Source organism: Gracilinanus agilis, chromosome 4 (genome assembly GCF_016433145.1).
Source record: "Gracilinanus agilis isolate LMUSP501 chromosome 4, AgileGrace, whole genome shotgun sequence".
NCBI classification, from domain to species: domain Eukaryota; kingdom Metazoa; phylum Chordata; class Mammalia; order Didelphimorphia; family Didelphidae; genus Gracilinanus; species Gracilinanus agilis.
The window spans coordinates 479,036,514-479,054,178 of NC_058133.1; the positions used below are offsets into that span (position 1 = coordinate 479,036,514).

The 17,665-nt window shown below is 43.4% G+C and overlaps 1 protein-coding gene across 1 annotated transcript; it reads left to right on the forward strand.

Moving 5' to 3' along the window:
• The first annotated feature begins 8,940 nt into the window (after positions 1 to 8,940).
• On the forward strand, positions 8,941 to 17,665 carry GAS2L2 (growth arrest specific 2 like 2). The gene is made up of 6 exons (XM_044676540.1): positions 8,941 to 9,355; positions 12,203 to 12,444; positions 13,029 to 13,136; positions 14,477 to 14,573; positions 15,076 to 15,328; positions 16,042 to 17,665. Exons 1-6 carry the CDS (start codon positions 8,941 to 8,943, stop codon positions 17,663 to 17,665), a joined length of 2,739 nt encoding a protein of 912 aa, XP_044532475.1.

Below are 17,665 nucleotides of genomic sequence, written 5' to 3' on the forward strand. Positions count from 1 at the left end.
AATTGATTCTGGCAGTGGCCTGGATTGCTTTGACCATAAATGTGAGGTAGAACACAATGAACTAGGAGTTTTGAAGGAAAAAGGACAAAGAGAAAAATGGCAAATTGAGGTTGCTGCAGAAACCATAACTACTTCCTTCAAACTTGCCATTATCCAGGATGATGGAAAACTGAGGCTATTTTCCCCTTCCTTCTTGTTCTTTCGGTTACTGTGAAGCTTCAGTTACTGTGATGCCAAGAGGATAGTTCAAAACATTGCAGGCAAAAAATTCCTTCACTTTTTCTTGCTAAGAAGAGCCAGGAGATCACAGAGACCATGATCTGCTCTCCTTTTCATCCATACAGCAATGTCCCATGTAAGGAAGCCTAGTCTGATTCTTAGCCACTGCTGCATTGTTGGTAGCCAATTCTTGGATGACTAATGTCCACCCTTGTAGCATGAGTGATAGCTATCACTCTTCCTTCCACTCTAGCATCTAGGACAGTGAATATTAAACAAGAAAAGCCTTCTAATTTCAAAGAATGAAAACAGACTCAACCTTAAAGAAGGGTAGAGTCAAAGATAGAAAATGATGGGAAATGTTGCCCTCCATGATACCTGTAACTAATACTTGACTTTATCCAACTTTTGCTAATTTGATTAATTAAATGGTTCCCTTAACTGCAAAACTTGAGGCTGTGGAGCTCTGTCAAGCACTGGAAGGATTTTAGAGGAGAATGATTTTTCAGTATGTGAGCCAATGAGAGCCTTGGACCCTTCCCCAGTGAATTTGTGGGATGCAATCAATCTTGTACTGCAGAATGCTCCTAGAAGCTCATTTCATGGGATCCTTTCTATTCAAAAAGTTCCAGTTGGCCTTGCCTCAAAGATTCTTTTGTACAATCTAAAACTGGGACAATCCCCAGCTTTTGTCTCCTCCTCCTTCTTGTGACGATCCTTTCTTTATTGTCTCAGACCTCCATCTGTGTCAGTCTCAAGCTGGGTGGGGTCCTTGCCTAGGGTTGTTCTCAGCTTGGTGTCCTTTGTGTGGTAACCCGCCCTTTATCCATTTCCTGGCAACTCAGTAACTTGGTGATTTTCATAAAAAACTTTCTTACAGGCAACACAACAGACACAAGACATTCCCACAGCAGCTGTATTTCTGTTTATTATTTCTTTTTTTCCAGCAAGAATGAAGAACATTCCCATGGTCTCCATGTTTCTTCTGTCTTCCATAGAAATGAATCAGATTCAAGATTACTCTTGTGGTCGCTCTGTCTTGTTCCATTAATAAAATAGCTTACTTCGGTTATGTGTTTAATCTATGTCTTACAGGATTTGTGTGGGTTTGGAGCATAGCACTGTGGGGGAGAATATTGGATTTGGAGCCCTGGGACCTGAGTTCAAATCCTGACTCTTCTGTGAATCAGAAATCACTCTACATCATCTGTAAAAATAAGAGTGTTGGACTGATGTGGGAGAGCTTGGAAGTAAAACCCTGGGTTGGGATGGGTACCCTCATTAGGAATGACAGACTCCAATAATTAGCTTTTAAAAATAAAAGAGAAGGGGGCAGCTGGGTAGCTCAGCGGATCGAGAGCCAGACCTAGAGAGGGGAGGTCCTAGGTTCAAATCTGGCCTCAGGCACTTCCTAGCTGTGTGACCCTGGGCAAGTCACTTGACCCCCATTGCCTACCCTTACCACTCTTCTGCCTTGGAGCCAATACACAGTATTGACTTACACAGTATTGACTCCAAGACAGAAGGTAAGGGTTTAAAAATAAATAAATGAATGAATGAATGAATAAATGAATGAATGAATGAATGAATAAATAAATGAATGAATGAATGAATAAATGAATAAATGAATAAATAGATAGATAGATAGATAGATAGATAGATAGATAGATAAAAGAGAAGTGTATTAAATAGAATGTTAGTTGAACAGCCAGGAGACAGGTACAAGAGGTGCACTGGTGTTCTGGGCTTCTTATACCCTTTAGACAACAGGGGTTACATGACCAGAGATGAGGAGCTGGGATGATGTTCTGATGTTTGCCACTTGACCAGGAATGGAGTGGTTTTTTGTGTCTTGAAGACATAAGGGGTGCCCAGTATAGTTCCAGGAATGATTAGATGTCTTACACATAACCCAATGCTTATCAGAGTAGAACCTAGAGATGGATGTCTGTGTTCATCACAAAATCTAGGGGAGAATCCAAGAGGAATATTTCTGTCAGGGGTCTTTCTTTTCTTATGGTGGTGTCTCTGATGCTTAGGATCACCTTTTCTTCAGCACTATAAGAATGCAAGAAAGGAAAGGAATTTCCTACATCCCTTTCGACCTGGAACACTTCTGGAGTTTGGGGTGTACAGAGGAAACCTTAGGTTCCATGCCAGGACTACATGACCTCCAGGGTCCCTTCCAATTCTCTATATGTAATCTTATGATCCCACTTCTCTCTGATGCAAACCATGACCTTTCTTTTTGTTATTATCGATTAGTTTTGTCTGACTTCATGACTCCATTTGGGGTTTTCTTGGCAAAGATATTGGAGTGGTTTGCCATTTTCCTCTCCAGCTCATTTGACAAATGAGGAAACTGAGGGAAACAGGATTAAGTGCCGCACAACTAGAAGTGTCAGAGGTAGGATTTGAAGTCAGGTTCTTCTGGCTCCAATGCCGGCACTCTTTCCCCTAAGTCAACTTAACATAGCTTCAAGAAAACATATAATCGTAAAAAGATATGTCAATTAAGTAGCAAGGGAATGTGCTGATGTATAGATCCCCATGCATTGGGTTCCAGGAAATGTAAAAATATCTTCTAGCACAATGAGTGGATCTGCCCCATTGGGCCATTGAGAATGAGGGAATTATTCCACAACGATGGTGGCCATAGTACCAAACCTCAATCTGACTCTCTACCTCTAGCCTAGCTCCTGCTTTTGACCAAGGACTCCATCTGCAATAAAATTAATAGCAACAACTACTGATACTGGCATAGCCTTTTTTAAAAAAACAAAACCCTCTACCTTTCTATCTTAGAATTAATAGCAAGTATTTGGTTCCAAAGCAGAAGAGTGGTAGGAGCTAGACAGTTGGGGTTAAGTGATTTGCCCAGGTTTACATGGCAGGAAGTGTCTGAGGACTCATTTGAACCCAAGATCTCTCGTCTCTAGACCTAGCTCTCTATCCACTGAGCCACCCACCTCCCCCTTAAAAAGATTCTTCTTTAAGCAATTTGTAACTACGCACAAAAAAATTACTAAATTATTACATACTTTTTGAGTAGTACATACCGTTCCCAGTCTTGTGCCACAAAGAGATCAAAGAAAGAGGAAAAAGGCTCTCTTGTACAAAAAATTTTATAGCACTTCTTTTTACAGTGGCAAAGAACTGAAAACTGAGGGGGTGCCAGTCAATTGGGGAACAGTGTGTGAATGTACTCTACAGCACTGTAATTGTACTATAAGAAATCATCAAAGACATCATAGAAAACTGGTCTGGACTGACATTGGGGTGAAGGAAGCTGAATCAAGAGGACAATTTATACGATACCAACAGTCTTGGAAAGGCAAATAACTTTGAAAGACTTAAGAACCCTCATCAATACAATGACTAATTTGATTCCAGAAGATCCATGATGAAATGTGTTACCCACTCTTGACAGAGAGGTGATGAGCATAGGGTGCAGTGGAGGTACAACATGTCCCAAAAGTCTTAGTGTAGTTTTGAGTTTTAATAACTTCAGAAGAAAAAGGTTACAAATTTACCCCCAAAAACCCACAACCATGAAAATATTCCAATTTCTTATGTTTATTTTTGTGAATTTTGAATAGTAACGATTTAAATAAATAAATAATTATTTATGATTTTTAGCTTAAGGAGATGGGATAATGGAAAAAGTCATCTGTCTCCAGAGAAAGAATAGATAAAATCTGAATCCAGACAGAAACATACTATATTTTACTTTCTTTCTTCATTTGATGGGGAGAAGGGGGGTCGTCCTAGTTTTCTACCACAAAAGGACTAATATGGAGAAATATTTTACATGATTGCACATGCAAAATCTGTATCAGATTGTTTACCATCGCAGGGAAAGAGGTGAGATGAGAGGAAGGGAGAGCATTCAGAACTCAGAATTTTTTCTTAAAGTTAAAAATTGTTTTGTTACATGGAATTGGGGGAAAATAAAATATCATACTAAAAAGTAAAAATTAATTAAAAAAGAAAAAATTTAATTTAAAACAACAGCAGCAATGACAAGGTGGAATACTCTGTCATTATACATTATATATGTACATTTCTGGATGATGCTTTGGCAAATAATTGGGTCAATTAGAACAGAAACCCTTGCTTGATCACCTGTCACCCGATTTCTCTCCATTAGACTCTTCCTTTTTGGATCATATCAAAACTGTTGTGTACGCATCAAAATCTCAGGTTAGGATTACTAATGTAATCCTTTCACTCATTGAGCAGGAGTTGAAAAAAATTTTTACAGAGCTTGAAAATTGACTAGAGTGGTGGACAACATCAACAGCTATATTGAATTGTAGTAAGAAATGTATGTAAGTATTTTTAAATATCAAATAATTAATCTTTCTAACTTTTCAGGTAAATTTGTAGCATTTGTGCTGCTTTTGTTAAAGCTTAAAATAAAACTGGATTTCTTCTATACTTTTTTCTTTTTTTTTTTTTAACCCTTAACTTCTGTGTATTGGCTCCTAGGTGGAAGAGCGGTAATGGTGGGCAATGGGGGTCAAGTGACTTGCCCAGGGTCACACAGCTGGGAAGTGTCTGAGGCCAGATTTGAACCTAGGACCTCCCATCTCTAAGCCTGGCTCTCAATCCACTGAGCTATCCAGCTGCCCCTCCTCTATACTTTTTAACGTGGACTGTTATCGAATTCGTTTTGTTTGACTATGCATATTTTTTGCTAGTTTCATTTTAATTCATTTCAATGGGGGAGAGAAGGTAGAAGGTTGAGAAAATCTATTATCATTCATTAAAAAATTTTTAAATTAAATTAAAACTTTTTTAAAAGAATAAAGAAAAGAAGAAAAATTATTTTTCTTGGAAGCAATTATCCCCATTATCATCATCTCTATTTCATAGATGAGGAAACTGAGGCACAAGAGGTCATACTGACTTGTCTAAAGTCATACAAGTAGTTAAGTGTTGGAATCAGGACTCAAACTCGGGTCTCCTTATTCCTAGACCAGTATTTCTTAGAATAAAATACAATCTCTGCCTTGGAAATTATAGACCAAGAGAGGAGATCATATACATATTCCTATTACTACTACTGATGCTTCTGCTATTACCATCTGTCTACCATTCGAATAGTAACAACAATCAGAATGGCTGGCAACTGTATGGCACTTTGAGGTATACAAAGCCCATTAAGAGGGGAAGCTAGATAGCAACAATAGATAAAGCACCAGGCCTGGAGTTGGGAGGACCTGGGTTCAAATTTCACCTTCAATACTTCGTAGTTGTATGACCCTGTGCAAGTCATTTAACCCTGATTGCCTAGTGTTTGCTGCTCTTCTGTCTTAGAACTGATACAAAGAAAGTAAAGGTTTTAAAAAGTTAAAAACCCTTTAGAAACAATATCTTATTTGATTGTCACAGAGAAATAAATTCTACAAGTAGTAAAATCTCCATTTTACAAATGAGGAAAACCAAACAGAGAATTTAAATAACTTTATAATAAACATCAGAGATAAGAGTTTTTAATTTTTAATTTTATTTTTTCAATGAACAAGCAGTTATTTTCTCTCTTCCCATCTCCCCAGTGACTCTCCAACAACAAAAAACAAAGAAAAACAAAAATCTTTGTAATAAATATGCATAATCAAGAAAAACAAACTCCCACGTTGTCCATGTCTAAAAATGCATTTCTCATTCAGCATCTTGGGTCCATCACTTCTCTGCCAAGATTTGAATAACATGATTTATAATGAGTCTTCTGGAATCATAGTTGGTTACGGCATTGATTAGAGTTCTTAAGTGTTTCAAAGTTGCTCATCTTCACAATTTTGTTGTTGTTATATAAATTGTTTTGAGTCTACTCACCTTACTCAGCATCTCTTCATTCAAATCATATCAACTTTCTCCCAAACCATCTCTTCCATTCTATTTAGCAGCACAATAGCCTTCCTTTCCCATTTAGATACCATTCCATAATTGATGGATACCTCTTAGTTTCCCATTCTTTGCCACTATGAAAAGAATGGCTATAAAAAATTTTTGCACATATAAGTTCTTTTTCCAGATATGGGACTTGGGCCCAGGTTTCTCCTCCAGCCAGTGAAAATATAATAATAAAAGATAAAATATAATAACACTAATTACTAATACACATACAACATAATGTCCCTTTCTTATGTAGACAGTTTCTTTACTGAAAGGGATAGAAAAGGGATATTTTTGTAATAAATATGGAGAAAAGCAGCTTGAGGAGAAACACAGACAGTTCTGAGAGAATCCAGGAGAAAAGTAATCCCTCAAAAGCAAAATGACTAATAGATGGCAAAGATGGTTGCAGTTCATTGATTTCCAGAAGCTAATCTATATATAATGGGTTGACTGACCCATAAGGTCCCATTAGAAACTGCATACACAATACAGAAGATAGAAGCCCATAAAGCTAAGATAATCAAGAGAAGTAGAGAAATAGAGTAGAAAAAGAAAATAATAGCAACTGCTTTGATCTGAAACAAACTGACTGGAAAAAGATTTAGCAGTTGATTTAGGGAGCTAATCTGATTGAAGAAAGGCTCTGATGCTGGGAGCTGATTGGAGACAGTAGAATCTCCTGCTGTTTGAAGCCCTGCCTGGGGAAAGGAGGTCTTTATCTCTAGCACTATTAACTGCTTGATATAAGGAAGATCTCTTAGAGATTCGTCTACCTTGCCCTTCGTTGTCTTCTACAGTTCAAGAAGGGGGGAACACATCACAGTCTAGAAAGCTAACCTGATGAGCATCACAAATTCAGAACTGATTTGAATTGAATTGAAAAAGAAAAAAGAAAGAAACTGAGTGGCAGCTGAGTAACATAGTTAAGTCAGAATCATGCCTGGAGATTTTTAAATGGCTTGGGTTCAAATGTGACCTCAAACACTTCCTACCTGTGTATCTCTGGGCAAGTCACTTTAACTCCCATTGCCTAGCCCTTACTGCTCTTCTGTCTTAGAATTGATACTTAGTATTGACTCTAAGATGTCTAAAAGGTAAGGGTTATAAAGAAAAAAGTCAATGGTGTCTTCTTGACTGATTCGTTTAAATGGGAAGCACACCAGGGGGGATGGAGAAGCTACAGTTGTGAGTGGTCAAAATATGTCTCCCTCAATACTAAGGTTCTCCCCCCCCCCTAGGATCCTGAGAGTAAATTGCAGCTGTATACTCACCCCTTTGAAGAATCACCCCAACCTACCCTGGAGGACACAGATCGGGTGAGTGAATCAGTCCCATCCTAGAAAGAAAGATTCTGGAGAGAACGGGCAGTCAGAACTAGAACCATACTACCCAAGTATTACCACCAGAACAGACCAGTGGTGATTCTCACATTGGGAATATTTGGAACAGTAACTACTTATCTCCTACTTTTCTTTTTTCCTTACCTTCTGTCTTAGAACCACTACTAAGTATTAATTCTAAGGCAGAAGAATGATAGAGGCATAGCAATTGGGGTTAAGTGACTTGCTCAGGGTCACACAGCTAGGAAGTATCTGAATCTAGATTTGAACCCAGGACCTTCCATCTCCAGGTCTGGCCCTCTATCCACTGAGCCACCTACATGTCTCTGCTTCCCCTACTTTTCCAGAGCCTGAAGTTCTGGAATCATCAGGCAGATGTCAAGAGAGCTCTGCCCAGCAAGGATCTAAAGAGCTTCAGAGGAAGCAGAGTTTGGCAGTTTGAATAGGAAGAGACAAAGAGAGGGAGAAGAATCGGGGAGGAAAGATTCCAGTTTGTTTTTTAAATAAAGCAGACTTAAAAGAGTGACAGACTAATAGAGACAGAGACAAATAGAACATAGGTGCAGGGACAAATAGCTAGAAAGACAGACAGAGACAAAAAGATGAAGACAGACTATATTACCTACAAAAATCCTTTCAGGCCCTGCTTCACCCCTCAGGTTTCTCCCTTCTCCAACCACTCTCCTCCTCTCCTCATATCTCTTTCTTCCTTTCTGCCACAAGTTCCAGAAATCAGGGGAAAAAATAATCTATCAGATGCAATTTACTTACGTGTATCCCAGTAGAAGGATGAGTGTCCTGAGTCTCAACCTCTTCTCTCTGTACCTCAATCCAGGGAGCAAGCCTGGACAAAGCCTGCCAGTGGCTACCCTGAAGGAGTTAATAGGGAGTGTTTGTAGTAGTCCCTGTCACCAAGGAGAGGAAGGAGCTCAGCGGCAAAGCCCCAGCAGGAACAGTCCAGCCAACCTGCATAGTGTGAAGGGGTAGGTGGGGGTGGGGGAGAGAAGGAGGGTTCACTTGACCAGTGCAGCTCCTAGGAGAGAAAAGGGAGCCCACCACCCCAACCTGGGCCCTTGCAGTGAAGGCAGGATGGCCTCAGCAGCCAGAAGAGTGAGGTAGTTACTAGTAACTAAGTGGAGAAGGGAGAAAGTTCAGGAAGGGATTCAAGAATCCAAGGGCTAGGGGAGGTGGCGTTGGAACAAGTTTTGCCATGGAGATGCAGCTTGAAGAGTGAGCAGAATGGAGAGAATGGACTCCTGAGAAGGCAGGAAGAGAAGGATGGATAGATCAGGGAGGACAAGATCAGCATAGGAGCATCTGAGAAGGGAATCTCTCAGTTTGGTCAGCCTGAGTCACAGAATTCAGGAACAGCCAGGTGGAGGGAAAGCAGAGGAGAAAGACACCAGACTCAGGTTGATGAGTAAAAGGCAAGGGGGAAGAAGCATTGGGTTTGCCTCTCTAGGTCAAGACTTGGAAGATGAGTGGAGGGTCGCTTGTCACCAGCCCCTCCAGGTTCCAGCCCAGTGGCAAGACAATGTCCAGACTCCCAGACCCCCCAATACGTAGCATCCGACCCTTCAAGTCCAGTGAGCAGTACCTCGAGGCAATGAAAGAGGACCTGGCTGACTGGCTCAGGAATCTCTACGACCTCGATATTGACTCAGCCAACTTCCTGGAGATGCTGGAGACCGGCCAGTTGTTGTGCCAACATGCCAATGCAGTCACTCAAGCTGCCCAGGACTTTTTGGCCAAGTCTCCAGCATTGGCCAAGAGAATTTTGCTGCCCAGTTCTGGGGTTTGCTGCAATGGGACAGCTCAGCCAGGTACTTTTCAGGCTCGGGACAATGTCTCCAACTTCATCCAGTGGTGCCGGAAGGAGATGGGCATCAAAGGTAATTGTCTCTTCTGGATCCTCCTAGGGCCCACACTAAGAAATGGCATCTTTTGGGGCCAGGGTAGCATAATGGAAGAAGCATGAGACTGGTATCTGGGAGCTCTGGGTTCTACTCAGCTAGAGGCAACTAGGTGCCATAATAGATGGAATGATAAATTTATCAAAAAGAACTTACTTATGAGTTTCTTTTTTTTTTTTTATACAAGAACTGAACTTGTCGAAAAGAGTTCAAATCCTGGCTTAGAAAATTATTAGCTGTGTGATCCTGGGCAAGTCATTTAGTTTCTCCCAGCCTCTGTTTTCTCATCTATAAAATGGAGAAAATAACCCTATCTACCTCAGTGGGTAGTTGCATAAAAAGTCCTTTGCAAAACTCAAAGTAGTAAAAAGTTGTCAGCATTATATAAAAAGCATAAGACTGGTAGTTGAGAGTCTTGATTTCTAGTCATTAATTAAGTTATGTAATTGTTAGCAAGACATTTCATGTCCCTAAGAGCCATCTCTCTTGTCTCATAGTAGGCAATCAAAAACCACTGAAAGGGTTGGAGTAGATGATGACCAAGGTGTGAATCAGTGTCATTGCCTCTTTCATAGTCTTCAATGGTGAAATGCTTTGAACTTAAGCCATTACTCTTCCATTGCCCCCAGAAAAACCCACAAAGAGTAGGCTTCAGGCTCCAATTCAAGGGTCCTCATTCTCCTCCTGGGGGGTCTGATCATGCCAAACCATCATGCTTTATTCATATCTAATACTCATGTCCCACTTCTTCATACCCCTGATACCATTCCAGAAGTGGGAATAGAGAAAGAAAACAACTGCTTCATGAAAGCTCCTTAAGGGCAGGAGCTGTTCTTAGTTTCATCTTTGTAACTCCAATGGCTAGCAATACCTTATATATTGTCCATCCATCCATCCATCCATCCATCCATCCATCCATCCATCCACCTATCTATCTATCCATCCATCTATCCACCTATCTATCCATCCATCTCTCTATCTGTCTGTCTGTCTGCCTGTATCTATGTACCCCAGTATCTAGCAGTACCATCTACATCTGTATATCTGTCTACTTGTCTCCCTACCTCCCTACCTATTTCTCTATCCATCTCCATTCATTTATTTTCTTATTCTCTTATTTGCTAATTTATTCATTTATCTATTCATTTTATAGCTACTTATTTATTCATTCATCCATTCATTTATCCACTTTTTCATTTATTCATTTATTTAATCAGGGGATTCCTGAATCTGTAATTCCATGGACATGAGAACTCCCTATGAGGAAATTCTCTTTACCAATCAGGCAGTGTAGGACTATGGTTCTACAATAGGAAGACCTGGGTTCAAATCCTGCCCTTGATACTCACTATCTGTGCAGTCTTATGCAAGACACTTATCTCCCTGGGCTTTAGTTTCCTCATCTGCAAAATGTCCAGATGGTCTCTGAGGTTCCTTTCAGGTCTTCATCTATGATTCTATGATCTATGTAATTATTATCTGGGGTAGTAAGCCTTTAAGTGACTTATATAGGGTCACATGGCCAAGTCATATCATGGACTTCAACTCAAGCCTTCCTCACTGAGGCCCTGGTTTCTATCCTCTTGGTGTCTTACATTTAGAAGATGCTTCATAGTATTTTCTAGATGCTATTAAGAGGAAGCTTAACAGCAAACAGATATGTGTTGAATTGAATTGAAAAAAACTGAGATTATGAAAAGCTAGGATGAAGAACGTACCAGGAGGGGCAGCTAGGTAGCATAGTGGATAGAGTACCAGGCCTAGAGTTGGGAGGACTTAGGTTCGAATCTGGTCTTAGATACTTCTTAGTTGTGTGACCCTGGGCAAGTCACTTACCCCAATTGCCTAGCCCTTGCTGCTCTTCTGTCCTTAAATCAATACTAAGAAGGAAAGGGTTTTAGAAAAAGGGGGGGGGGTGGTACCAGGAGAGGCTAACCCCTTTCTTGATATAGCCCTATAGCTATCTTTCTAATGCCAATCTTATAGGTAACCTGCTACTTCTTAATAAACTCCATCCTTTTCTATCAAGTGGACCCCACTTTGTCCAGTCCTCTGCCCTCAGGCTCAATTGAATATCATGCTCTTAGGAGACTATTTTTGGATGGGTGGGAAAGGGGGCATGTATTGCATCAATGTGGAGAACCTCCAATGTAGAAACCCCCATACACACACACACACACACACACACACACACACACACACCTACTCCCTGAAATTTATACTCACAAAGTTGCCTATGGCACTCTTTGAGGCTACCTAGCTTGCCAATATTTGCACAGTCAGAATAAATCAGAGGCAAGACTTGGAACCAGGTTTTTCTGACTCTGAGGTTTTGTTGCTTCTCACCCAGGAGATAACATGACCCATATTTCAAAGATAGCCATGGAGGCCCCTTTGGATTTTGAAACTTGGTGTTTTCCAATTCCTTTTTGTCCTGCCCTTTTCCCAAGCTCAGTGTTGCCATCAACAAAAAGAAAGATCTCCGAACTGTGAAATCAGAAACCTGAATTGCCTCACATGCACACCTTGCTCTTCTCCTTGCCAGCTGTATGGCCTTTGGCTCTGGGTCTCAGTTTCCTCATCTTGTAAAATAGAGGGTTTGGATGAGTTTATCTCCCAGGTCTCTCCCAATCTTGACATTCTAGGAATCTAAAATCCCATTTGTCTTGCTGAGCCCTAACCCTTCCTTGAGAACCTGACAGTAGGGTCACCAAGGAATTCTCCCTTTTCCCAGTAGGGTCACTTTTCCTAGAAGGGAAGGGAAAAGGAAGAAGTAGCTGGTTCCCCAGGTGATGATCATCCCATTTTCCTTTCTCCGGCCCACAGAGGTTCTGATGTTTGAAACAGAGGACCTGGTGCTTAGGAAGAATGAAAAACACGTGGTCTTGTGCCTGCTGGAGCTAGGGCGGCGAGCCTGGAGGTTTGGGGTGGCAGCACCCACCCTGGTGCATCTGGAGGAGGAAATTGAAGAAGAATTGCGACAGGAGCTGGCCCTGCCTCCTCCTGACCCTCCTCCACCATCTCCCCCTGCCCGCAAAGCCTGCCATTTCAAAAACTTGGACCAAATGGTGAGGGGTTCAGGGTTCCCTTCAAGAAAGGATGACCACAAATACTCCTGAATCTATTTGATGTTCCAGCCCAACCACCCTATACTCCCTGTCACATGCTTAACATTGGGGTGGAGGGTGCTTAGATCCAGAGCTGAGACAGCTCTCCTCACCACCCAGACTGGCCTCTTGGGGTGACCGATCTTTCCAGCTTCCCAAAATTGGAAAGGCAGGAGCTCTGGGTGCCAGTCACTAACTCTGCTTTCTGTGTGACTTCAGGCAAATCCCTTCTCTAGAACAGTGTTTCTTGCCATAAACATTTTCTAAAGTTCCTTAGAAATTTACCCTGTAATTTATTCTTCTCCTCTTGGAGAACTTGTTAATAAATGATCTCCCCTCCTTCCTGTTCCCAGCTTAGGTCCCCACTGCTCTCTGAAGGATGCCTACCAGAAAGACACTATAATACACCAAAGTCCTCCTCCTTCTTTGTCAATCCTGCATGTGGTTGTGAGAGATAATGGGATGGAGGCTGAGTATAGAGAAATGGTCTTGATAGGGAACAGGGGGATCCCCCCCCGGAACTCACCTCCTGTCTTCCCTTGCAGGTGCAAAACCTGGTGAGTCACTGTACCTGCCCTGTTCAGTTCTCCATGGTCAAGGTGTCGGAGGGAAAATACAGAGTGGGGGATTCCAACACACTCATCTTTGTCCGGGTGAGATCCTGACTAAAGGCTGGTGGGGGTGGGGGGTGGTCTCCGAGCCTTCTTCTGCCTCCCTTGGTTAAGGAGATATCCTCAGCCAAGGTTGGAAGGTCCTTTAGTGTTGACTCAATGTCCCTTCTCCTGGACTTGGGAGTAGGAGAAGAAAGGGAAGGGAGTCCCCTGAGATAAAAAGTATGGGTGGGTGATTGTTCTTTTAGATTACTGAAGAATGGGGCAGCTATGGGTAGGAGATGGAGATATACTAAAGAGTCCTTGTTCTGAGTATTTGGGGTATTTGAGAACAGGGGCCTTGTTGGGTAATATTAGGGAGTCGGGAGTCTCTCAGTTAATTTCTGAAGACTCGGGATCTAACTGAGAGAGTTATGAAGTCCCTCCAACCAAGTGGCAAATGGCTCCAGATACCCACAGGAGGAGGAATGTTGTCCAACCCTGCCCACCCTGAGAGGGGCTGAGCTTAGGGCTGCAGGAAGGAGGGCACTGACTTCCCACAGTGCCCTCTCCCACCTCACCTTCACACCCAGGGCAAAGGAGGGAGAGATGTGTGCTAACAGGTGAACCTAGGTTCATGCTTCCTGCTGGCATGGACATAGAACCTGGCTGTGTTTATGGAACATGGTCCCTAGCCAAACAGCCCAATGGCGAAGTTGGAAGGGCAGGTACTCATACCAATAGGAATCACTCCCAGCACACTCTGTGTGTATGTATATGTGTGTGTGCCAGTACCAAAGACACATGTCCTTTTGGGGGAGGAAGAGATATGCCAACAATTCAGGATACAATCCATATTACATGTGAGAGTACATCCAACAAGTGTTGGATTGTGGGATGAACTTGAGGTTTGTAGACAGAAGTTCTGTGTTCAAATCCTGGATATTTTCTAGCTGGGGAACCTTGAGAAAATGACCATTTTCCTGAGCATCAGAGAGTACTGGATCTGGAACCAGGAAGATCTGTATTCAGATCCAGTCTCACATACTTAAAAGCTGTGTGATTCAAATCACTCAGCCTCTACCTCCATTTCCTAATTTGTAAATAAGGATAGTAATAGCACCTACTCTCTGGAGCTGTTGCAAGGATAGCATGAAATTATATTTGTTAAATGCTATGTAAATGATAGCTATTATTATTGTTTAGTGATCTTTTCCTGCCCAGAGTATTGAAAGACATACATATACATGTGCTGGGAGGTCATGCATCTTGGGATGTTCTTTAGCATGAGCCTAGGTACTCTACAGTAGAGTAGCTCAAGGCAAAGCTCTGATCCAAGTCTTGGTGGGATCACTGGTCCCATCCACGCCTCTCTCTTCTAACTTCACCCTTATCTCTGGCAGATCTTAAGAAATCACGTGATGGTTCGAGTAGGAGGTGGCTGGGACACACTAAGCCATTACTTGGATAAGCATGACCCCTGCCGATGTACCTCTCTCTGTGAGTATCTTTCAATCACCGAGGTTTCTCTCCATTATGTAAATCATCCTCTCTGTTAGAGATGGGGCAGATGTAGAGGGTAAGGGAAGTGGGATGGGAGACCTCAAGTTTTGAGGAGGGCCTGGGGGCTGATAGCTATTTCCAAGAAGAAGAAGAGAGAACAGCTTCCAGAGAACTGCGGATAGAAGGGCTGGCTGGGAGTGACTGCCCTGGGTGGTTGAGAGTCATGGAAGTCACAGAAGTAAATGGAAAGCAGGTAAAGGGAATTGAAATGCCATGAATTACCACCTGGTGGCACCTGAATACTTGGAGAGATGATGGCGCTTAAAACTAACCTGGAAAACAGGATCTTGCTCTTTGGTTCAGGTTCTCTCAAGTGAGATAAGTGAGATGGGGAATGGTAGGAAAATGATGGTGTGGGCAATTGGACATTATCAACAGATGCTGAGCCCTCTTTTTCTCCCTCTATATTCCTCCACTCCTGGGGTGACTGTTTTGGCAGCTCACAAGGTGGGCAACCCCCAGAAGCCACAGATTCCCCCAGTACAGCATGAGGTGAGGGTGCAAGGGGGCTCCACACAGCCTCAGCCCATTCTGACCATCAGCCGTTCCCAGAGTCCTCTGCCCCCAGTGGCTTGGAAGACATACACACCTCCAGGTCGAAAGCTGAGACCTCCCACCTCCTGCTCCCCAAAACCTCACAATAGGTGGGGGGCAGGGGTGGAGTCTCCAGGAGAGACAGCTACCATTCAAAGGTATGGAGGTGGGATAGGTGATCTCCTTTTCTCCCTCAGCACCCCCTTCCCCCATTCTCAGTCTCTTTTGAATCCTTCCCATTTTCCTCCAAAACCCAATACCGGGCACTTGATTTCTTTTGCCTTTTCCCTGATCCTCCCTGCTCATCATCATTGACCATGAAATGTCAGAGTTAGGAGAGACCCTAAGAGGTCATCTAATCCAGTTTCTTCATCTTAAAGATGAGGAAACTGAGGCCTGGAGAGGTGGATGACTAACTCAAGTTATTAGTAGAATCAGGCTTAGAGTCCAGGTCTCTGACCTCTGATCTAGTATTGTTGCAACTTCCTTGGGAAGAATCGACAACTTACTTAGTCTTTTAATACTTTCCCTTCCCAGTGGGGAAAAGAGGGAAGTGAGGGTTGTAAGAATATTGAGCCCAGAGAAGTGGAAGGAGAGACAACTGTCATTACTCACATCAAAGGGAAAAGGTGGTTATCCTAAGGGGTGGACACTAGTTAATCTCCATCCATTGGCCAACAAAAAATGATGAAATCAGAGCTGATTCGAATTTGCCCAGATCTGTCTCTTCTGGCGAGTAAGGGAGTCGGGGTAAGAGTACCTCTTTTCCCAGAATAGGAAAAGTCATTGTCTTGTGGGTAGGAGAGAAGCCATCTTACCCAAAGGAGGCTGGAGGAGACTATCCCACTAGAACCCTTTGACTCTACTGCAGGAGCCAAGAAAGACCAGCCACCCCATCCTACTGGCTGTCGACAGCTGGAGATGGAGACTCCAAATCCCAGCCCTCACTCACACGAATCCCATCTTGTCAGCAGTCTCCAGCTGGAGATGTATCCCTGAAACCCCAGTCTTCAATCATGCAAACTGGCCAGGATTTGCACCGAGTTCCTTTAGGACAATGGAAAGACAGATGCTCCCCTGAGGTTTCCAGGGGAGGAACCCCTCCCCATTGGAGCCAGGGAAGCGAGGTCACTGATTCTACTCTCCAGAAGGTTTCAGACCCTGAGGTGGCTCCTAAGGAACCACTGGGAAGAGTGATGTCTACCCTGCCTTGTTCCTCCAATCTATCCAAGTCCTTTACCCTCAAGCAACCCCTTCTGGGAACCGGGAAGCCTTCCCAGGATCAGGCCAAAGGAGCCATTGCCTCCCAGCTTAAGAACAATGGATCTGTTCAATCCTCTTCTCCAATTAAAGGAGTCACCAAGATTCCAGTCTGTTCAGGTCCCAGTTGCCCACAAACACCAGAGAAGAATCCCTCAGAATCCAGAAATGGAATCTCAGGTCCAGCAACAGAGGCAGGAAGAGACCCCACCACCATAAGGATCAGAGCTGAAGGAAAAAACACCCCTCAACCCCAAAATGGAAGCCAGTCCCTAGAGGTGAGCTCAGGAGGCCAGGATCAGACACTGAGAACTGTGACAGAGGCTGGAAGAGACAATTCACCCAGGCATCAGCATGGAAGACAGACATTCACCACTCTGCCCATTGACAAGACCGAGGAACAGGCATTGTACCAGAACCTGGAAGATGAAATCTTGACCAATATCAAGATTCTAGAAGCCAGAGGGCCCCCCCGAGGAGTGACTCCCTGCCCCTCAGAGCCCCTAGAAATGCACATTCCTCGTAGTGGTGTATATATCCCTCACCCTGGGACACGGTGGCCAGTGCCTGGGACTTCTTATGATAGTGTCATCCAAGAGTTGGCCCTCGAGCCCCCAGCCCTCGTCAAGGTGGACATGGGTGGCTGGGGGATCCCCGATATGCAGACTTCTGAGCTAAATACACCCCTAAGCAAGTGTGATTCCAAGGGAAAGTTGAGCCTGGATGAAGATGAGAGGAGGAGGAAGGCTGGTATGGGGGTCAGAGATACAAAAGTAAAAAGGACACCCTCTCTAGGAGAGCAGGGAGGCCAGTCCAGGGCTCCACTCCCTGAGGCCAATGGCAATGAAGTACCTCAACCAGTGGATGTCCCTGACTCGGAAAAGCCCAAGACAACCACAGGGAAAGGCAGGAGGATGTTGAAGAAACCAGAAAGGATCCCATCCATCTATAAACTAAAGCTGAGGCCCAAGATCCGACCTCGTCGAGACCACCGGCCAGAAAAGCGGCCCTCCCGGATTCCCACTCCCTTGGCCTACCGCCAGAGCCAAGCCAAGGTGCCTCCTACTACCTCTAAGTTAAGTAGTCGGCTGGGCAGTGCAGGAGATGGGGGTTCAGTGGAGGAGGAAGAGATCTCCCCATCAGAGGTCAGCATTGGCCCATCCACTGAAAGCCTGGGATCACAGCCTGCTGGTCCATCCTGGCTCCCACAGGAAGATGAAGAGTCTTGGGTCTGA

What these genes read in the sequence shown, in the direction of transcription:
- GAS2L2 (XM_044676540.1), top strand. Translation starts at nt 8,941, where the DNA reads ATGAGTGGAGGGTCGCTTGTCACCAGCCCCTCCAGGTTCCAGCCCAGT. An exon ending in TCAAAAACTTGGACCAAATG is followed by an intron (nt 12,445 to 13,028) that starts GTGAGGGGTTCA and finishes CTTCCCTTGCAG; the next exon opens with GTGCAAAACCTGGTGAGTCA. An exon ending in ACACACTCATCTTTGTCCGG is followed by an intron (nt 13,137 to 14,476) that starts GTGAGATCCTGA and finishes TATCTCTGGCAG; the next exon opens with ATCTTAAGAAATCACGTGAT.